This window comes from Nicotiana tomentosiformis, chromosome 4 (genome assembly GCF_000390325.3).
Source record: "Nicotiana tomentosiformis chromosome 4, ASM39032v3, whole genome shotgun sequence".
Classification (NCBI taxonomy): Eukaryota; Viridiplantae; Streptophyta; class Magnoliopsida; order Solanales; family Solanaceae; genus Nicotiana; species Nicotiana tomentosiformis.
Window position 1 is genome coordinate 48247181 of NC_090815.1, and position 23801 is coordinate 48270981.

Consider the following 23801-nt stretch of genomic DNA (forward strand, 5'->3'; position numbering starts at 1 on the left):
GTATGACCGAGCTCCTATGAGCGAGCCTACTACGTCAGAGCAGTTATACGTACTGAGCCTTATAGGGCCGGACAGATATTTTACTTTTTATATTAAGAGAGTTGAGTCAGTATCAGCAGGTAAGCATATATTCAGATTATCTTTGACTCCCAGTTACTTTTAGTTATTATATTTTCAGTTCAATTTCAACTTTCAGATATTCTGGTGCCTTACGTACTTGGTACATTATTTTGTACTAACGTCCTTTTTGTCGGGGATGATGCATTTAATGCCTGCAAGTCCTGATAGATAGCTGGATAGACCTTCCTAGTAGACAAAGTCAAACATCAGCTTGTTTGGTAAGCTCCACTTCCCCGGGGTTACCAGGTCTAGACCTTGGAGTCCATTTTATATATACAGGTTTGATGGGTAGGTCGAGGCCCTGTCCTCACCATGATACAATTCGATTATCTCTAGAGGCTTGTAGACGAGTCCTGTGTATTTTGTATGTTAGTATTGTGGCCTTGCTAACCCTGTGTACATGTTAGTTTGGTATTGCTGGTATTAGACATTCATGGTGGCCTCGTCGGCCTTGATTTGTAAGGTAGGCCTCGTCGGCCTAAGTTGAGGGTTACCCCTCTAGAGTTCATGGTTATAGAGTGGTACGCTCGGGCCAAATATGGCACCGAGTGCCGGCCATGCCTCCCCAGGTTTGGGAGTGACAGAAATATGGATACATGCCAGTAATAGGGCTGGGAGCCAAGTCGAACGGGATCACAGAGCCAATTGAACCTAATGGGCAAAAAGGAAGCGACGACATAGGATATCAGCCTCCGGAGGGGAAAGCTCGTACCGTTAGCTCCGTGGAAAAGATTTTTGTGCCAGAGCATATATCAAGTATGGATCAGAGTTCAGTACTGGAAGATGATATCATTGACGGGATTGGAAAGATATTCGTGAATATGATTGAACAATGATGTGAAGGGACTAACATCAAGACACTGACCATCAGGGATGCCGAACCAAGAGAAGAGCTATGGAATATGACCGCCAGTCTATCTTTGGTTCGCCGGGAGTCTTGGTAGCATGGAATTTTAAATGTTTTTCTTTTGAAAAGCGCACGATCAACTAAGGGTTGCACCGTGTTTGTACCTTTTTGTCACTTGCCTCTTTTGAACGCTTAATACGTTCCACTTTTGATGAAATAATAAGAATCATTTTCTCAAAATATTACAAATTTATTTACCGCTTAATATATACTTAGATTTTCTTTTCAATAATCAAAATGCTAAAAACCCACATTCCGCGATTGTGACATATAACGAAACCATCGAGTGCAACAGCCCAAATTACGAGGAGTATGATGAGAGCATGATGCTAGACAATCTCCCATAGGATATCGAACGGCTGGACAATCAGAAAAAGCTCAACCTCAAAGAAATGGAAGTGGTCAACCTTGGAGGTGAAGAAAACATGAAAGAAACCAGAATCAGCATTCATCTTGAAGCCGAGCAGAAGGAAAATCTGGTTGAGCTCCTCCGACAATACATCGGTGTGTTCGCATGGCCATATGATGGCATGCCAGGATTAAGCACTAACATTATCTCGCATCGACTTCCCACCGATCCTACTAGACCGCCGGTTAAGCAGAAACCCAAAAAATTCAAACCTAATTTAAGTTTGAGGATAAAGGAAGCAGTGACCAAGCAAATAGAGGTGAATGTGGTAAGGGTCACCAATTATCCTAGCTGGTTGGCAAATATCATCCTAGTGCCCAAGAAAGATGGAAAGATCAAGATATGTGTGGATTACCGAGATCTCAACAAAGCTAGTCCAAAGGATGATTTCTCTATACCAAATATCCACATCCTCATCGACAACTGCACGAAGCATGAACTGCAGTCATTTGTGGATTGTTTCACTAGGTACGACCAAATCTTGATGCACGGGGAAGATGCAGAGAAGATAGCCTTCACCACGCCTTGGGGAGTCTACTGCTATAGAGTCATGCTGCTCGGTCTCAAGAACGTAGGTGCCACCTACATGAGGGCCATGACGACCCTTTTTCACGACATGATTCATAAGGAGATTGAAGTGTATGTGGATGATGTCATCATCAAGTCTCGAAAGAGTTCAGAGCACTTGGACGATTTGAGGAAATTTTTCGAACACCGGCGAAGATACAGTTTGAAGTTGAATGCGCCAAAGTGCGCGTTCGGAGTCCCTGCTGGAAATTTGTTGGGCTTCATTGTAAGCATGAAGGGGATAGAACTGGACCCATCAAAAATCAAGGCCATTCAGGATTGCCACCACCAAAGAGTAAGAAAGATGTAATGAGTTTCCTGGGTAGATTGAATTACATCGGCCGATTTATAGCCCAGTCCATAGTAATCTGTGAACCCATTTTCAGCTGAAAAAGGATGCTGCCACAAAATGGACAGAAGAGTGCTAAAAAGCCTTCGACATAATCAAGGAGTATCTGTCCAATCCACCAATGTTGGTTTCCCCCGAACCTGGGAAGCCATTGTTACTATATTTGTCAGTCTTGGATAACACCTTCGGCTATGTGTTGGGACAGCATGACGAGACTGGGAGAAAAGAGCATGCAATCTAATACATAAGTAAGAAGTTCACACCATGCAAGGCCAAGTATACTTTGATAGAACGCACTTGTTGCGCTCTGACTTGGATTGCCCAGAAACTAAGGCATTATATGTCAGCATACACTGCACACTTGATATCTCGGCTTGACCTGCTCAAGTACATCTTCGATAAGCCGATGCCTACCGGAAAGCTAGATAAATGGCAAATTCTCCTCAGCGAATTTGAAATTGTGTACATAACTCAAAAGGCTATCAAGGGGCAAGCTTTAGCCGACCGCCTCGTAGAGAATCCGGTGGATGGGGATTATGAGCCACTCACTACATATTTTCCCAATGAAGAAGTATTATTTGCTGGAGAAGATATTGCAAAATTATACACTGGATGGAGAATGTTTTTCGATGGAGCAGCAAACTTTAAAGGAGTTGGAATTGGGGCAGTCGTGATTTCAGAATCTGGACAGCACTATCCAGCATCAGCAAATATAAGATTCCCTTGTACCAGTAATATGACTGAATACGAAGCGTGTATCCATAGGATCAGAATGGCAGTTGACATGAACGTCAAAGAACTCTTAATCATAGAGGATTCTGATCTATTGATACACCAAGTCCAAGGGGAATAGTCCACCAAAAATGTCAAGATCCTTCCGTACCTGCACTGCGTGAAGGAGCTATACAAGAAGTTCATGAAGATTGAGTTCAAGCACGTCCCCAGGATTCAGAACAAGTTCGCCGACGCCCTTGAAACTTTATCATCTATGATCCAGCACCCATATAATAACTACATCGACCCTATCGAGGTAGAAATCGGGGATCAGCATGCCTATTGCTTCCATGTAGAGGAAGAGCCAGATGGTAAGCCATGGTATCATGACATCAAGAAATTCCTTACAACTAGAGAATACCCGGAGGATGCTACTAATGGTCAAAAGCGAGCCCTCAGGAGGTTGGCAAACCACTCTTTCCTCAACAGGGAAGTCCTGTACAGGAGGATCCCCAAATTTAGGTTTGTTGAGATGTGTAGATGTCACCGGGGCAACCAGGTTATTGGAGGAAATATATGCAGGAACATGCGGACCCCACATGAATGGGTTCACATTAGCCAAGAAGATCTTGAGAGCTGGATACTTTTGGATGACTATGGAAAGTGACAGTATCTGCTACGCACAGAAGTGTTACCAGTGCCAGGTTCATGGGGATTTCATTCGGGTTCCACCAAATGAGATGAAGGTGATGGATTCACCCTGGCCGTTCGTCGCTTGGGGCATGGACATAGTTGGACCTATAGAGCCTTCCACATCAAATGGGCATCGCTTCATCTTTATAGCTATCGACTATTTCACTAAATGGGTCGAAGCATCTACTTACAAGGCCGTCACAAAGAAGGTAGTGGTAGATTTTGTTTGGAACAACATTGTCTGCAGATTTGGAATACCAGAGTCTATCATCATTGACAATGCTGCTAACCTCAATAGCGACCTCATAAGAGAAATCTGCGAGAAGTTCAGAATCGTCCACTATATTTTCACAGCCTACAGACCACAAATTAATGGGGCAGTCAAGGCAGCCAACAAGAATATCAAGAGGATTCTACGAAAGATAGTGGACAATCATAGCCAATGGAATGAAAACCTATCTTTCGCCTTACTGGGTTATCGGACCATAATGAGAACATCCACTTGGGCAATGTTGTACATGTTAGTATACGACACTGAAGTTGTGATACCCACAGAAGTCGAAATACCATTTTTTAAGGTTCATTCAAAAGGCTAAATTGGACAACGCAGAGTGGATACGGGTCATACAGGAGCAACTCATGCTCATCGATAAGAAAAAATGGATGAATTATTCCATGGTCAACTATATCATAACAGGATAGCCAGTGCATTTAACAAGAGAGTGAAGCCTCACCAGTTCGCACCGGGGTAGTTGGTCTTGAAGAAAATCTTTCCCCACAAGGGGAAGCCAAAGGAAAGTTTACACCCAACTGGCAAGGTCCTTACGTGGTTCACCGAGTATTGTTGGGTGGAGCTCTAATCTTGGCAGAAATGGATGGAAGAATCAACACGAAGCCCATCAACTCAGACACAATCAAGAGATACTATGTTTGAAGAAAAATAGGGCTAGGTTTTGCTGTAACAGAACTAAGTTCAACCTGACTTCCCATGGAGGGATACGTAGGCAACCCACGTAGGGTTCGGTTTCTCTCCCCCCTTTCCGTTGTAATAGAAAAACCAAATATCACTTTGTATGTTGCTCCGAAACTACGCCGACTTGATTTTCTTAGAAAGGAATACGTAGGCAATCCTCATCGGATTCAATCATCTTTTGTAATTGAACTATGTTCTGGCCTGATTCCATTTGGATACGTAGGCAGTTTGAGTCAGGCTCGACCATTTCATTCTTAATCTCATCATTTTGCATCTATTGTAATCGAACTACGTCTTGACCTAATTCTATTTGGATACGTAGGCTACATGTGTCAGGCTCGGTCATATTTATCATATTTTTTATCATCCACGAACTACGTTCATACTTGATTTCTTTTGGATAAATAGGCAACCTGAAAGGGTTTGGTCATAACCTTAGGAAAACCTTTGTAATGCATTAGTTTGAATTAGGACGTAGCCGCAACGGAAAGCAGTCACGTTATCAAGTATCACGGAAGATCGACATCAACAGGACAAAGTTTTCAAGAAGAGACGCTCGCATGTGGAGAAATTTTCATAACATGTCATGATCTGAAATGACGACATTTTCCTTAAAACAAAGTATTTTCAAAATATTTTCTAAAAAATACAGTAATTTGTTCCACCTACCGAACTTCGCGGCGCAACCATATCAGAGGTCGAGGCAAACTAACACTATGGTCAACACAAACCAACTTCCCCGCTCCCACTAAGAATTTTCTTTGAATGCAGGGTTAACAGGAAGCAAGGAAGCATTGTGACCACACTAGGGCAAATGACAGATCGGCCACCTTCCTAATTTTTCGGGTACAGCTAAGGCTAATCTTTGAATCCTTTACAGGTACCTCGGAGTCAGATTGCTGATACGGGAAAATCTTGTACATAGCAAACCGCATGCTCAAACAATCGGAGCTTCTTGTACAAAGCGAAATGTTGGCAGCACCAGCTGAAACCATGTACATAGAAAACTGCCTATTCAATTAATCGGAGCACCTTGTACAAACGAGTCGTCGGCCTCGCCAATTGAAGTCCTGTATATAACAAACCATCGGCTCAATCGATCGGAGCGCCTTGCACAAATCAAATACTAGCTTCGCCAATCAAAGCCTTGTATATAGCAAATTGTTCACTTTGCCAAAAAAACAATTCGCATCACCGCTCCATAGCAACGGATGCCAAAATAGACAGTCGCAAACCTCATCACCTACGATTTGACAATCGATGGCTACAACTAGCTTCGCTGTCAAGAGTATCTCTTTGGCATGCTTTTCTTTTCATTTGCTATTACTTTGAATGTTTTGACGTTTTGCCCATGCAGCTTCAGGCATGATTGCGATTTTAGTCAATCACTCCCTAGCAGAGATTATTTTACATTTCAGTGCAAAGCTCTCCTAACAAGCGAAGATATTTCTATGTGCAAAGCTCTCCCAACAAGCGGAGACACGCTCTACAAATCAAGCTCTCCCAACAAGCGGAGACAATTTTCAAATGCTTCGATAGCTACGAAACGGTACATAGCTTGGATAACAAATCGAGTCGAAATCAAGTATCCCATCATCCCGATCCCAAATAACGGCTCGCCGACAACCAAACATCATCATTCCTGCATCATCTATATCGGATCTTAATATATTCTGGATTGCAATATATGGTATCGTGGATTTCATTTGTTTTGCGGAAACAAGCATCGCAACGTGGAACTCTTTCTAAGTAGTAAATCAAACTACAACGCTATGAGGACAGCAAACTCATAAGAGGGCCAAGGATCCAATTTCAAGCACAAATTTCAAATCAAGCCGTAAAATTCGAGCTATCATGAGTGCCCAATCCTCCGTCTTGATGTATCGTCATAATACGATACTGGGCCAGTTCCTGCGAGTATCGCTTTCTCAAAAAATCTTCACTCCATAACTACATGAGGCCTCATCTTTGTTAAGCCCAAGGTATGTAAGCAATTCAAAGTTAGAATTCGACCCCAATCCCTCCAAAATCTTCCTGAAATCCTCCTTAATTCTCCCTAAATCTTGCAATTCATAATCACCACTCCGTTCCTGCAATGCACTCCTAAAGTTGGGACGAAATTGGCTTTGATTCAATTTCTTTGCCCGAAAACTCTTTCATTGTCTCCGGTCAAAGAGGGACAGCTGTTAACGGCCAATTTTAACCCTCCTTTTTAAAACTAATTTATTTGTACTTAATAATTTGCAATAAATATTTTGAAAGTATTTTCTATCAATAAATACCTATTTCTACAAATTAATTAAGTATTAGTTTTAAAATTAATCGCTTAGTATTAGTATTATGCAATTACAAATATCCTTCTATTTTAATACTATTAAAATAATTCTTTAAATATGCCATAGAGGTTTTTATAATTAATTTAACAAATTGCTTCTTAAAATTTTTATTAATTAGATTATTATGTTAATAATTCAAAATTAGTGTTGTAATTTAGAAAACAAAGTATTTTATAAATAATTAATTACAATAATTAATAGTATATTTGATATTTAATTTTACTAAATTTTTATTGAAAATTAATTAAGTTTAATTAAATTAATTTTAAGAAGGTTAAAGACTAAATGGCTACAATTGCAATTGCACAAAAACACAAATTGGCCACTCTTTAAATCAAACCAGCCAAATATCAAATCCCAATCCCATCTGACCCATTCCAAGTCCACCCCTCTCTTTCGACTATGGCAATCCATGCCATCACATTTGAGCAAATCACAGCATGCCACGTCGCCTTTCCCATCCCCTCACAAAAGAAACACAACCCATCCTGGCCGTTGATTCATATCATCAACAGACCAGGATTAATCTCGTTTTTTCATTTTATTAAGAAAGCCCGTCTCATTTTATCTCCTCCGTTGGATCACAAGAATCCAACAGCCATCAAATTTTCTCCATAAAATCATTTTAAATGTCTAATTCTCAAAATAATCGGAGTCGTTGATCAAATGATCCAACGGCTCTCGTTCCATCTCCCATTTTAAACCTGGAGACACTCCCTCCCCCCAACCCTAATCGTTTCCTCCCAAGACCGGCCGCCCCTCGTTCCCAAAACTCTCTCTTTTCTCTCCACCCTTCAACCTCCATCAATCATGGAACCTCGCACAAATCGGTGCAAGGTCAAAAAAATCAAACCCCAAACACTCAATCTGCCTCCTATGACCGCGAATCCCGCATGGTTATTTCCTATTTCATTGTCAAAACTTGAAATCTCCAAATCTAAAACCCTAGACTCAAAGACGAAAGTTCAAATCGTCTGGTTTCTCTTATGTTCTTTCAAATCACACCATGCATGAAAATTTTCTATGAACTCGTCATCATTATTCGTCGTCCAGAGGTCAGACGCAATGACCTCCGAACAATGGAGCTTTGACCGATGGTTTTTCACGTTCAACGGTCGATTTTCCATACCCTGTAAACTCCTCACTAGTTTCCCTCTGTGTTCTCTAATTTTACCTCTACCTTGCTATCATCACTCGACCATCGTCATCTTCCACTATCTAATTTGAATACTTTGAAACCCTAAGGTATTAAATGCACTAAAAATAGAGCCTTCAATGCTCTCACCTAGAGACCGATCACGAACACAAAAAGCAACAGTAAGATTTCATAAAAGTTTAGGCTCCTTACTGATTTCTGGTTTTCTTTTCGTTTCTGAGTTCTTTCTCTGCTCAAGCCTGAAGCTTTGGATCCTATGCAATTAAATTGAACTCTTGTTTGGTTTGTTACCCTAGAAAAGGTCAGTAAAATCTCAATCTTCTCTATTTGTTTGTTTGTTCGGTTATGTATGATTCGTTTTGTTATTGAATGATTGGTAGTGATACATCAATGTCTTGACTGCTTATATGTTTTGTTAATAGCATATAGTTATTGAATGTATTGGAGTAGTCTGATAATTCTTAAGCTATCCTGATATATGCTATCTTCAGGCTTCCTTAATGTTCTATTAAGCATTGTTATTCTGTCTTAAGCATCATTTGTGTTTACAGTAGTCTATTTGACTCTTAGACTTAAACAAATGTGAGTCTGTGAGATTGTCATCTTAGCATGGGAATGTTGGTTTATGATACTTGAACTTATCCTCTCCTTTAGCATACTTTTCTCTGATCCTTCAGAGATCATTAACCCTCTGATGAGCTTGTAGTTATTTGATCACACTATATGAACATGATTTGAGCATACTAAGTTCTCGTACTATCTCTATATACATTTTGAAGTTCCTCACATGTCTGACTTAAGTTATGAGGCCTTATTCAATGTTCTGTGATCCTAAGTTGTTAAAACTAAGCTCCATTATGTTTGAAATCCTACCCTTAACCTGCTTGACAAATTTTCCAAAGTGATAGCATCCCTACCCCCTTCCTGAAGTCTATGTGTCAACACTTCTAGCTTAATGATGATGGCATTTTCCTTTTTGAGATAATTTGACTTCATGTTCCCTGTATAGGTTATTCTGCACTCATTTGATCCTTCAGTACTTGTTTATTTGCTTTCCACAACCAAGTGTATGTCCTTGTTGTTCTTAGAGCTTCACTAAGCCTGCACGAACCAAGCAGACCTAATTTATGAATTTCAGATAAACTTCCTGTTGTTACTAATAAAGTTTAACATCATTCTTTGTCTATATGAAGTTAAAAGGTCTTAGGAAGAAGTAGTCATGTCTTGAGCTTTAGAAATAAACAAATTTGGTAGCTTAAGCTTCTTTAATTCTCTTTTAGAGGCCTTAATCTGGAATGTTAACTTGTGACCATGTCAATAACCTTTAGAAGTCCTAACCAAGTTAGCAGTTTGTATCTCTGTTGATATTCTGGATTGGTAAACATGTTGACATTCTTTGAAGTTCTAACTGAGGTCATAAGTCTGTGCCCTTTGCTAAATCTTTGAAGTTGTAATTGCATTTGTTAGTCCATAATCCTGTTAATATCCTTTAGAAGTAATGATTGGTAATGGTATCTCTGTTATCATTTTTAAGGAACTCAATTAAATTGGTTAACCTATTTCTCTGTTAATACCCTCAGAGGTTGTCAATAAGGACTAATAGCCTATATACATGCTAGAAATTAAGACTTGTGTTATGAATGGAATGCATCCATACTCATGTATTTCACATATTTAAATCATGCAACTACTTTATCCTTAAGGTGCTTAATCTCAAGTGTTTGGTTTTCTAACTGTAGTATGTTAATACCACTACCTCTATATGTGTTTGAAGCCTTGACCTTTAGAACTGTTCAATATGATTCACTTGATGTTAGAGATATAGTTATGTAAATAAAATTGTTTCCTTTTGTGTTCCTTATGTTATTTTGTTAAGAAGGGCATACTCCTGTAGTGGTGTTTTGGTGACTGATTCACATTGTAAGTGCAGGGAAGAATAAGTCATTAGTGGTTAAGAGTATTTAGGAGTAGAGTTTAACTTTTGGTTGGGCTACTCTCCCCGGCACAAGCATTGCCCTGGGCCTTGAGACCCTTGGGAACTTTGACGTATTGGGGAATTCAAAGGGGGCCTTGACCTTGAGCAGGACTCTCTCCTTAGCCCTTAATTCATTGATACTCATTATTCTCTTTGAGTTTAGTGTTTAATGACAACGAAAGGTTTTCAATGTGGATCATTTGCTATACATAGCCACCACATTAGTGTGACCTTCCTAATGTTTAGATGTTGTTGGTAGCTCTCTTCTTTATTTTTGCTTGCAAGTTTATCTCCTTCATGTATGAACATGTATTGTGTATTATTCTCTAATGATTTTCTCTTTTCTTTGAACATGTACAATTGCCTGGGCCTGCCAAATTCTCAAGGAACTTAGGCCCAAGTCCAGCGTTGCTATATTTTTTTGGAAATTCGAAGTCCGTCGTTGCCCGTTATTGTTACTGTTGGGCCTTTCTCTTTGAGGCCCAAAATCTAGATTCCAATCCTCTCCTTTACTCCTTTACTATTACTGCTTCTTTAACTTAGATGCATTGCTTTATTTTTTTATTTTTTTGCACTCTCGTTGTTTCGCACGTGTATGCTACAATTATATAATTGGATTGGATGCCTTACTTTATGCCTTAAATCATGTGAACGACTTAGGCAAGCCTAAAAGGACCTAGGATTAAAAAAAGGCATTAGTTAGTAACTAATCTCACATTCGCTAATTATAAGTTGTTTGTACCATTAATCCACTATGCTTTTCTAACCTTTTATCAAAAGATTTTGAAGTCCAAAGGCTTAACAAGAGACAACAGCTCCTCTTTCAAAAAGAGAAAATCATATTGAAATGCTAGTTTGACCTTCAAAAGGGAAATAAATTCATTTCGAAAATAAGGTGTTGCCGCCCCAAGTGCAGATTTTCAAACGTCCCCCTTCAAATATTTAAAAGCCAAGGTATATAAACCTTGGCTTCATAGATCTGATAAAGTAATATAAACCTCCATGCTTGTCACGACCCCAATTTTCCTCCGTAGGATGTCGTGACAGCACCTAGTCTCTAAGACTAGGTAAGCCTAACAAGTATGCAGAATAACTGAAATATTAAGCTAAGACTCAAACGTCAACAACTGTAATAAATAAAAATTGCAACTCAAAGTATAAACAACTCCCGAAATCTGGTAGATATAAGTCACAAGCTCTAGATGCAGTGTTGCAAATATCCTATACATCGCTCTCTGTCAAAACATAAAGAAACAAGGAAAAGACGGGATAGAGGGGGACTCTGAGGCCTGCGGATAGGTGTACCTTAAAGTCTCCAAGCAGCAGTACAACACTCTAATATCGAGGCTGATAGGATGTACCTGGATCTGCATAAAAACATGTGCAGAAGCGTAGTATGAGTACACCACAATGGTACCTAGTAAGTGCCAAGCCTAACCTCGGTAGAGTAGTGACGAGGCCAGGTCGGAGCCCTACTGGGAATAATAAGAAGCAAGGTAGAATATATAATGATATAATAAAATGATAGGGAAGTGTAACAATAGAAATTTACGGAAGGTAACAACACGGAATCAAGAAGACAAATACACACGTACAGAAGCAAGGATCTTACAAGTTAATGAACAACAACAACAACAAACAATACAGCAAATAGGGGAAATCAACAGGGGCACTCCCGAGGTACCGCCTCATAGTCCCAAAAGTAAATATATCACCACGGCACGACAGAAACCTCGTGCCACAATAACAATCCGCACGGCATAAACCTCATGCCACAATAACAATCCGCACGGCAGAAACCTCGTGCCACAATAACAATTCATACGGCAGAAACCTCATGCCGCAGAAACCTCATGCCACAATAACAATCCGCATGGCAGAAACCTGGTGCCACAACAAAACAATCACCTCAATAATAATCACGAAAACTAAAACGTATCAAATGAAACAATGATATTTCAAGCAAAGAATCCCACAGTTAAATAATGAATACGGAATCAAGGAAGCAAGTAATTCAGCTAAGCATGTTGTAATTTGCAAATAAGAGATAAGACACGTAGACATATGAAATTAGGCTAAACATGATGATTACACATGCTAGAGTAACTCAATTAAGGAAATAAAGGAAACTACTTAGCAAAAACTAGATTTTCAACATTTAGCCCGAGTACGCACTCGTCACCTCGCATACACGGCCTTCACATATTGCAATTTACCATAACAATACCAAATCCTAAGGGGAATTTCCCCCATACAAAGTTAGACAAGTCACTTACCTCAAACCTCGCTCAATCAATCAATAAGAAGGTCTTTCCCTCGATTTTCCAATTTCAAACGGCTCAAATCTAGCCAAAAACAATTACATACTATAAATATAACTATGGAAAACTAATCTAAATAATGAAATTATGATTTTAGCAAGAATTGGAAAAATAGCCCCAAAAAGTCGACTCGGGCCCACATCTCGGAACCCGACCAAAATTATAAAATCTGAATACCCATTCGATATCGAGTCCAACCATATAAGAATTACTCAAATCCGACCTCAAATCGCCTTTCAACTCTTCAAATTTTAGCCTAAGAAGTTTTCCCAGTTTTTTCCCAAATTTCCAACTAATGATATAAATAAAAGGTATCAACAAGAATTACTACCGAGGTACCATCTCGTAGTCTCATTTCACAAATCAATTCATAATCTTTTCTTAAATCACCGTGGGAGCCTTGTATTTAGTTTTGAAAATTATTTTTCCGAAATAGCTACCCGCGTTTTATCCCACCTTATAACACTGCATGGCTTCAAGTAGTTCCTCTACTAGCAACACACGTATCAAGCCCACCTTATGTCACCGCATGCATTTCAACACCAATCCTTATACCACCACATGCGTATCCATATCCCAACATTTCACAAATCGCACCTCAAGTGCCCAATACCACAACTTGCCAAAGAAGTCAATAATAATAGTGTTTCCACGATAAATAGCCCATGGCTCAACCACAATATGTACAAGAGTCTCAACAATAGCAACTTAAAGTGTATAACTCAACAAGAATGGTATTTCAACAAATTACAACTTTGCCTCAATGTGAATCACGACCCTTATAACTTCAACACCAAATTAAACAACAAGATATTACAAGAAATAGCAACTTCAATTAAAGGAACTCAACGGTAAAATAATGAATAATGAATTGAGAGAACAATAACTTCAACTAAACATGTAAAGGCAATTAGCAAATAAGAGATAAGACAATTATTAACGATGTCAAGTAAAGCATGTGAATATAGACTAATGATAATGAATATAACATGTTTTGGCAACTCAACTAAAGGCATGGAAAGAATCTTCATAGCCAAAATCGGTCAATTATCACATTTAGCCCGTGTACATACTCGTCACCTTGCGTACATGGCTTCCACATGTCACAATTAACGCAAAACAACATCAATCTTAAGGGGTAATTCCACCACACAAAGTTAGGCAAGACATTTACCTATAAATTATGAAAATAACAATAGATTCGTGTAATTTAACCAAAACCGAGTTAGAATCTCTTACCCCAATGATTTCCTTGAAACTTTCTCGAAATATCGCCACAAACCGAGCTCTCTAGGTCCAAAAATTGATAATGAATCAAACCCTCGAACTTAGGCCTTTTCTGCCAGTTATGTCGCACCTGCGACCTTACTGCTGCATCTGCGGCTCCACACCTGCAGAAAAGTCATCGCAGGTGCGGATTTCACTTAATCTAGAGAGTCCGCTTCTGCGAGCATAGGGCCGCACCTGCGTGTACGCGCCTGCGACCAATGTTTCGCACCTGCGACCTTAGCTGCTCATGTGCATCTCCTCACCGTAGAAGCGAAGCCACTTCTGCGGAACATTGTCCGTATCTGCGAGCCCTTGCCTGGGCTTCCTTGTCCACTTTTGCGTTCCCTCAAGCGCACGTGCGAGTTTGCACCTGTGGTCATAACCTCCGCAAGTGCGATTACCCCAGAAGCTAGGAGCTTCAGCATTTGCACAAGTCCAACAATTGAATCTATATCGACCCGAATCACACTCGGGGCCCCCAGGGCCTCGTTCAAGTATACCAACTAGTTCCAAAACACATATAGGACCTATTCGAGGCCAAGAACCACATCAAACAACGCTAAAAATATGAATTGCACATCGATTCAAGCCTAATGAACTTTAGAACTTCTAACTTCTACATCTGATGTCGAAACCTACCAAATCATGTCCGATTGACCCCAAATTTTGCACACAAGTCATAATTGACAATACAGGCCTATTCCAACTTCCAGAATTGTAATCCAACCCTGATATCCAAAAAGTCCACTCCCGGTCAAACATCCCAAAAATTCCACCAATTTCCAACTTTCGCCAATTAACGCTGAAATGACCTACAGACCTCCAAATCAACATCTAGACACGCTCCTAAGACCAAAATCACCATACAGAGCTATTGGAACCATCGAAACTCTATTCTGGAGTCATTTTTACACAAGTCAAACTACAGTCAACCTTTTCAACTTAAGCTTCCAATTTAGGGACTAAGCGTCCCATTTAACTCCGAAACTCACCCGAACTCGACATCAAGTGCCCGGCCAAGTCACACAACCACAAAATGAAGTAGAGGGAGAAATAAATAGGGGATCAGGGCTAATACTCTCAAAACGACCGGTCGGGTCGTTACAATACTTCTTAAAAGACAAAACATTTTCTAACTTAGCTCTTCTTTTCACATGTTTTCATACAAATATCATATATACCTTTAAGCTCTTTTCAAGCATATATGCACTAACATTATTTTCCAAGACTCTCCTTTAAATCCATCCTCTTTAAAACTACACTCTTCCTTCATAGGAATTATGCCCTAATATATGGTAAGCTTTAGAACACTAGTTAAGGCATAGTACAAATAATTGATTCTAAATCTAGTCTAACTCCTATGAAGCTACCTCAGGTAGATTTTAAGGGGTGCATAATACCTTCCCTTAGAAAAACAACAACCCTTAACCAATCAAAACTTGCCATGTAAGCTATCTAATTTCACTCACACAAGAAACACATATGCATCTGAACCATTGATCCAATTGATCGATGATCTACATTCAATCCCCGTTTTTCTTTTAATATTAAATACCTACAAGGTCTCATTCAAGTTTTTGGATTAAAAAATCCTACGGTCACCATTTTTCCCATATTAAACCTTTTATCAATATTAATTCATCAAAAAATCGGATCCGTTCATCAAACGATCCAACGGCTCACGATCCATCTCTCATTTTTAACCTTAGAGACCAACCCAGTAACTCTCAAACCCTAAATCATTTGCCACTTGACCAGCTGCCCCCTTTCCCTTTTCACTCTCTTTTCTCTCATCTGCCTAGCCTCCATCAATTACCAGACCTTGCAAAAATTCGTGCAAGGTCATAAGATTTCACCTCAAATCCTCCAGCTTGCCTCCTAAGCTGTGAATCCCACCGGTATATTTTCATTATCGTCACCCAAATTCAAACGCCTAAATCTGAAATCCTAGGCCAAAGAATGAAACTTCAAAAAACTTCTTATTTCTCTTATGCTCCATCAAATCGGAGCATGCATGAAGATATCTTCAGGTTCATCATGATTATCCGATGTCCAGAGGTCAAACGCAGTGACCTCTAGACATTAGAGCTTTAGCCAATGGATTTTTTTTTTATCAACAGTCGACCTTTCTCTTCTCAGGCAAAAATTCCTCATTGTTTTCCCTCTGTTTCTTCTGATTTTACTCCATATCTTCATCAACTCCATCGTCATCTTCCGCTCACAGTTTGAATCTACTAGAACCCTAGGCATTTAAGACACTATAAATAGTGGCCTTAATTTCTCTCACCAAACACCACCACGAATCACCTCACACACAACCGAACAACTGAAAGCTTAGATTTTTCTCAGTGATTTATTCACTTTTCTTCTCTCTTTTCCGGTTCTGAGTTCATCCACAGTTCGAACTTGAGTCTTTGGTTCCTAAATGGCTAAACAATGGACTTTGTTTGGTTTGTTTCTCTGTAGAAGGTCAGTGTATACTGACCCTCCCCTTCTTTGATTGTTTAAGTTGTAATCATGCTTACCATGTTAACTTTTTGCTGATTATCTTTGTTTATGATGTATACTATTGGTTTATGACTGATAATCATCTCTTGATATTGTATATTATCGTCATTGTTTAAGCCAACTATCTCCCTGATAATCTGAAACTATTTTGATATTGGTCGATTAGCTTGTGAACTTAATAAGCTTCACCAGATAAATATTTTTTTAAGCTGAACAATTTAAGTCATGCTGAACCTCTGTAGTTAATTAAGGATTTTAATGATTCTCTACATATGTTTTGTCAAAGTTGTTCTATTGTGCTTAAGTTATGATCTTAGACCTTTCCTGATATTCCACTGAGAGTTTTTGTCTCCTGCTCCAATATTACATTGATCTTAGAGTTAGAAATATTATTTGATGATCTATATCATAGGCTTGACTTGTTTGCTTCGATAATGTTAGAATCATGGCTGTTGTGTACACTTAAGGGTCTAATACAAGCCTGCCATTATAGATTAACTCACTATCTTAATTGTTATGTTGCCTGTTCTTCAAATAAGTCTTGTAATCTTGTAACTCCTTAAAACATCATTGTGTATAGGTTTGAAAGTCTCCTATTAATCCTCATTCTTATGTGTTTGCTTAGCTACATCTATGAATTCCACTAGATAAATATTTCTAAAAGTGATTAACCTAAGTCTTAATGAATTTATGTGGTTAGTTTAAAGGTTGTGGTGATCCTATATGTATTATGTCAGCTACTACCCTATTCACTAGCCTAGTTTAAGTTATGTTATTAACTTCTCCTTAAAAGTTTGGTTAAAAGTTATACGTGTTGCAGTTGTGCTATATTATCTCTTGGATTAGCTAGGCTATTAATATGTCTAAGCTGAACTTCATCATGATGCTTATGTGTATCACACTTAGCCTGTCTACCTAGATTGATTGATCTATTACTAGAACTATGTCTACTTAATACATGTAAAACTTCCATATTCTTATGATTTGAACCTCTGTAATGAATTCATTAGCCTGGTTCTTAGATCATCTGTTCATCTACTATATTCTATAATCATGTAGCCTTTTAGAGAATATCATTGTGTATAACGAGCATCTTCTTGTTAGCCTCAAACACTTAGGTGTTCTGATTCCTGAAACTCATGTTTGCCTCTTCATCTTAGAGATACTCATGTTTGAGATGTTATACTTTTCCCTTAAAACTATATTATCCCATAAAGAAGAAATTGTATCTTGTTTATTCTAGAAAGATTAACAATATAGAATTTTGAATATAAGTTAATTCTGATCACATATAAACTTAAGGGAAGCTCATTGATATTTTCTTGCCCTGTTTGAATGAATAATGTACCATGCTTGGCTAAATGTCTTGACTCGTAATAACCTAATGTGAATCTGAATTGTGAACCTGATAGAATAGTTATCATGCTACTAAGCTTGGATTAGGATAAGAATGACCTTCTTGCCTATATATGTACCTCTGTTGGTGTTGTTTCTCTTTAGAAAAATTTGGACAAGATTATTAGTCCATGTATCTAGTAGGATAAGGATTTAACCAATGTGTGTGAACTTTTTGATTGTACTGAATATAGTCTAATAACTGTTAAGGTACTGTTAACTCAGTTAAGTATTCCCGTAAATTTAAACCTATTAGTAGGATTAGTAAGGTTAACATACATGTCTTCTCTACCCCCCGGGTCACTTAATTTAGATTTTTAAACTTGAATTAGTCTACTAGTGGTTACTATAACCTCTACTTGTTTTACATCTGTGGTTGGTTTTTTTAAGTGTTCTGATACATGTTGAATATCCTTGATATTGTAAGTACTTGTAGCTGCCTACATTCTTGTATTTGGATTGTTATCTTAAAGTTAGTAATATAATCTTACACTATTCATATCCTTATACTCTGATGATAGTGCTCTATGTAGCTTCTGTGGTAATTATGTATACCTGAACCTTTGTCTTAACTATTGTTACCATGATGGTTATTAGAGTGAGAACTTCATTTATATCTAAACCTTTGGGGAAGAGTGATTGTGAGTAACTAAGGGTATTTGGGGTGGGGCTTAGTTTGTGGATGAGGTGCCCTTCCCTAACACAAGCACTACTCGGGGTTCATGAGACTCTTGTGAACTCTGAAGTGCCAGGGATTCCAAGGATACCTTGTTCATGAATAAGGTCTCACCCTAAGCTCTTAGTCATTGACCTTCATTAATCCTCTTAGGATTAATATAAATGAAGCTTGGTCTTCACTCTAACACTATTTATTTTGTTATAGCCTTGTCTTATTGGGCCTCATATTGGCTTCACTATATTCTTAATCACATTTGTATGTTACGGCCTATTTTATTGGGTCTCATGAAGCATCACTAATATATTCTCTATATTTTTGTATGCATGTTCGAATTTGGGCCTGCTAAGTTCTTTGGAACCCAGACCCAAGTTCCAGCCCAGAGTCCATGTTGTTGAAGCCTGTTATTGCTATGTTTGAAGTCTGTTGGGCCTACATTTTCTTTGGGTTTGTGAGGGATCGACAATTGATTCGTCCTCTCTTCTTATTTGCCTTTGAATTTCATTTCCTTACTTTTTTGTTGCTGGAGAATCTTTCTTGTTTCAATTGTTTATGTTGAGCAACAATAATTGTAGTAGTGATAGCGATGAAAATTATGATATTTTCTGGATAGAAATTATGATGATTATCGTAGAGTGAGAGAGTTGAGACCTAGCTATGGTAGGATATTTCTTTGGTGGCTATTTTTCAGCGTGCTATGGCTGTTTCTTAAGGGTTTGGGTTATTTTTCCAAGAAATTTAAGTTGGGTTACATCAGCTGCAAACTAAATGTTTGGGATGTATATATGGGAAATTATCCCATTGATATTTATGATGATTCATAGATGATTGATTTTATTCTTTAAGTATATATTTATTTTTATGATCAAATACTAAATACTTAGATCTAACAACGATTACTATTAAGGTTTCATTTTCTGAAAAAAAAAAAACAAAGGCAAAGATTACTTTTAGCTCGTGCCAAAATCTATTTTCATTTGGTAGCAGAAAATATATATATATATATATATATATATATATATATATATATATATATATATATATATATATATATTTGCTAACTTACTACATGGTTGTAGTAGGTTAGCATTGTCTACATCTTTTGATTCTCCAAAATACCCTTACAAAGCGATCTTTATTTTGTATAACTAAGGACTTTATTGTCTTTTCACAGAACTTTTATACTACCAAGAAAATTCGCATTTGGGTCCTCACTTTTTCAATGAATTTCCCCTCCCAATTTTGTTCGCGGGCAACATCCTTCTTTTTCTTTCTCAGACAAGCCATGACCAAAGAATTAGCTAGATTGAAATGAAATAATGCTATCAAAGTCAAGTTTCAGTAGGGTTAGGATGTAAAGATCTGGTTAAGGAGTTATTGTTTCTGAGAAAATTTTTCTTTTTACGAACTTCATCCATATTATGACTGTATAGAGAAGATCTTCTCTAGGCTTATCCTTTCACAGGAAATGGTGACAAATTAGAATTACGATGGAATGATGTACTTGTGTAAATTCTTTGACATCATTTGATGAATGACTCTTGCTTCCTGAATTTTATCCATTGAAATGAAGATGAGGAGTTTCCCAGAGAAAGAAATAAGCATGAGCAATCCCCAGAAAAGGCAATGAGGAGGATGGATTCGTGGTTTGCTAAAGTCCGGGTAGAGGTCCTAATAAGTTAGGGTTTAAATTTTTGGAGATGAAATGGTGGAAATCCCAGAAAACTCCTTAAATTTAATTTGGTGGCAACAAACACAAAGGGTATTTTGGAGAATCAAAAGATGTATACAATGTTAACCTACTAAAACCATATAGTAGGTTAGCAAAATCCTCTATATATATATATTTTATTTTTTTATTATTTTTTTCGGTTATTATTTTGAAAGCGGCTATACAGTGTCATTTTTCACGACGACGATTGTAGGATTCAGCCCACAAATAAAACCCAAGGTAGCCCAAGTTCAAAGCCCAACAAAAATCCCTAATCTAAATGCACGCTCCCTCACTGCCTTAAAACCTCGAGACTTAGGGTTAGGGTTTCTCCAATACAGTAGAAGCCAGAGCAAGCATAAGAAAATGGCAGCACCGGCGGCGGCACCGGCAGCGGCGGAATCAGTTCAATGTTTCGGGCGGAAGAAGACGGCGGTAGCAGTAACCCACTGCAAACGCGGGAAAGGCCTGATCAAAATCAACGGCGTTCCGATCGAGTTAGTCCAACCTGAAATCCTCCGTTACAAAGCGTTCGAACCAATTCTCCTCTTAGGCCGCCACAGATTCGCCGGAGTCGACATGCGGATCCGCGTCAAAGGAGGAGGACACACTTCACAAATCTACGCTATTCGTCAGTCGATAGCGAAGGCGCTCGTTGCATTTTACCAGAAGTTTGTGGATGAGCAGTCGAAGAAGGAGATTAAGGATATTTTGGTTAGGTATGATAGGACATTGCTTGTAGCTGATCCTAGACGATGTGAGCCTAAGAAGTTTGGTGGTCGTGGTGCTCGTGCTAGGTTCCAGAAATCTTACCGTTAGATTTCTTTTGTATGCTTCTTTGATGATGTTGATCTTTTTCATGCTTCGGTTTTGAATTTAATTATGTTTTGAATTAATTTTCTTTTTTTTATTAAATGAATGCAATGTGATGTGTTAAATTCATGCATAAGTAGATGAATCATGAATTAGATTCCTTTATGTCGAATATGTGTTTTGCAATTTGATCTTGCATTTAATTTTGTTCTTACCATCAGTATGAACAGATTTTTGTGTGCTATTGCCATGTTTTTAAGTTGTAAACATAACTATTCATTTGAAAATTTTGATAGTCATCATTGGTTTTTGTAAATCTTTCTTGCCTGTATCTTTTGCCACATGCACCTGCTTGGCCCTAGAGACATGACTTGCTTTCTCAGGGACTGTAGTATCATCTCAGTAAAGGGCGCTGCTGACATCAAAAACCTTTATCAAGATGTACTTTTGATTATTTACCTAGAATGCATCTCGAACAAGGAGAAGATTTTATTACGTTATTTTTACCGGCCTTTACTGGCTATCTGTTTCTTACAGATTATGGATTTCAGTAGTCTATTCTCTTATTTTACTCCTTGAGTCAACTGGGTTGAGTTTATTTTAGTGAATTACATGGCATTTGCCTGTACGTACTGAATGGTACCTTTTTTAAAGGGAAAAGGGTCAAATTTCAGGTACTATCCAAAATTAAGCAACTTTGGCATCTGATAAACTTTTGTTCTGCTCCGTAATATATGACCTCTGTCATTAGGAAAGTCTCGTTTTTCCTTTGATCCCTAATGGAGCTCAGACCTAAGGGTAATTTTAAATCATTGTCAAAAGTTGAGCCGGTAAATTCACACTTTTTTTCTCAGAATTAGACACGCGGAGTGCAGTTTACTATTATCAATTCATCATCACATAGGAATACAAATTAGCGAGCTTCTACATCATAGAAATAATTTGGTCCAGCAGTACTCTTATCTAGAATTGTCTTGTCTAAGGCATCCGAAGGTGTGGCCTAATGGTAAATGTAATGGGAGAACCATGAAATTTCAGGTTCAAATCTCAGTGGAGGAAAGAAACATTAGGTGATTTCTCTTATCTAAGATCATTATATTATTATCGTATATTTTGTTTTCATACGTTAGAGTCTTAGAGACAAAAAATGAGATGAAGTCTGTTATGTGGCAGTGCACTCTGGTGGTAGGACTTTGTATCTCCTAGTATCTTGGCAATACGAGTAAAACATATGCTTCCTCCTTGCCCAGTCCAACCCCGTCATTTGCTGCTGTGACAGCTTGACAAACTCTTCTCCATCAACAGGATCCAAACTTGATGTGCTTCTCCTAGCACATGCACTAGCTGCTGATGCGTTTTGCTCGCTTACACACCCTTCTAACTCTACTCCTTTTATTGATGTTACAAACGGGGCGTAAGTATAATTTACTGGGTATTTCCCTCCACGAGTTGCCCATTGTGATCCATCCCATATTGTTGCATAAATAGACATTGGCTTAGATGGGTAAACAGAAGAGATTGTAGTATTATTGACAACCTCTCTTACTGGCACATTGTCCACTAGAAATCTGCACAAGTTTACAGACAATTGTTATATTTAGAACCAAGGTAAATGGAACTCATAAAGTACTCAATTTCTTTTCACAAGCTTACAGAATGTGATGATTGTTCCAGAGAATACTGTAGTCATGGAAATCTTGTGTTGGATCAAACCAGAGGTAGAACTTCTCTTCCCTCCCTGTGCTGACACTTCCATTTCCATAAATATTGGTTTGTAGAACCCAATCCCTTCTCTTATCATACCCAAGCAGTTCAAAATCTAGTTCATCATGGTTGTGTGGGAAAATATTTTGATTAGAAAGCTGAAAATGGGGGAAAAAAGCGCTTGCATTAGCCCGAATATCAAATAAAAGAGAAATTATGATTCATAATACCATATATATTCTACTTACATAAAAAGCAACTACCACTCCTGATGTAAAATTTGCAGGCAGCTTTAGTGCAGCATTGAAGAAACCATAGTAGTATTTGTCTCTTGAGACTAGTCCTGAACCTATGGAGGGACCAAGAAGACGTGGAGTTAGTTACTTCACTAGTTTAAACTTAAGCAAAGCATTTCTCATATTATGATGTGGGAGTCTACCTGAAGATTTATCTAAGATAAGATCAGCATTGGACCCATTGTTGGTTAGACGAACATTAGCACCTCCGAAAAACACATTATATCCCTGATTAACGGATAATCTACTGAAACGATCAGTTAACCGCTCGGCCTCTGGAGGAGTATAGATTGGACCTAGAGATGAAGCCACAGCTATCATGCAGAAAATCAAGAATCCTGAAAATAAGCATGTTTTGTGCTGATGATAGAATTCCATTTATTTCTTGTTATGTTATGCATATGAATCAAGGAAAATGTGGGGGCAAAACAGGGCTATTTATCAGAGGAAACCTTAACTTTTTAAAGTTGTAGCAAGCTGGCTGTATCTTTGAAGAATTCTATTAAATAGGGTGACTTTAATTTGATTCTTGGATGGGAAATGTGGACAGTGATTGAAAGTTCATGTGCAGTGGAGAAAAACACGTTCTGGAAAAGATCCATCATATTCAAGATTAGTTCAAGTGGAGGCCGAACGGTGAAAAGAATCATTCTTAAAGCATAAAAGGTTCATTGACATTTTTTAGGTATTTTTTTGTTGAATTTTTTTTCTAGAGTTTGTCTCTGGTCCCATACATCAGGCGGAGGCGATTTCTGGGTTTCTATTAGAGCAAGCAAGTCTACTATTAGGGGTGTTAATTGTTCGGTTCGACCTTATTTTATAAAATTTGTAACATACTAATTTTGGTTACTCTATTCTACATAATCAAAATTAAACTTTTCAAAACTGTCATCAATTATCTCGGTTTCT

The 23801-nt window shown here is 38.2% G+C and overlaps 3 protein-coding genes across 3 annotated transcripts; 2 read left to right on the forward strand and 1 right to left on the reverse strand.

Moving 5' to 3' along the window:
- The first annotated feature begins 2692 nt into the window (after positions 1-2692).
- LOC104109719 (uncharacterized) lies at positions 2693-3205 on the forward strand. Its single transcript, XM_009619069.2, has one exon. The coding sequence runs from the start codon at positions 2693-2695 to the stop codon at positions 3203-3205; it is 513 nt and encodes a 170-aa protein (XP_009617364.2).
- Positions 3206-20344: 17139 nt separating this feature from the next.
- Positions 20345-21064, forward strand: LOC104115041 (small ribosomal subunit protein uS9-like). The gene has a single exon (XM_009625614.4). The coding sequence runs from the start codon at positions 20446-20448 to the stop codon at positions 20896-20898; it is 453 nt and encodes a 150-aa protein (XP_009623909.1). The 5' UTR covers positions 20345-20445; the 3' UTR covers positions 20899-21064.
- A 687-nt stretch (positions 21065-21751) lies between these two features.
- On the reverse strand, positions 21752-23363 carry LOC104115033 (probable xyloglucan endotransglucosylase/hydrolase protein 33). Its single transcript, XM_009625603.4, has 4 exons — positions 23036-23363; positions 22845-22945; positions 22546-22754; positions 21752-22460 (listed from the first exon to the last, which is right to left on the reverse strand). Exons 1-4 carry the CDS (start codon positions 23268-23270, stop codon positions 22055-22057), a joined length of 951 nt encoding a protein of 316 aa, XP_009623898.1. The 5' UTR covers positions 23271-23363; the 3' UTR covers positions 21752-22054.
- Positions 23364-23801: the final 438 nt, after the last annotated feature.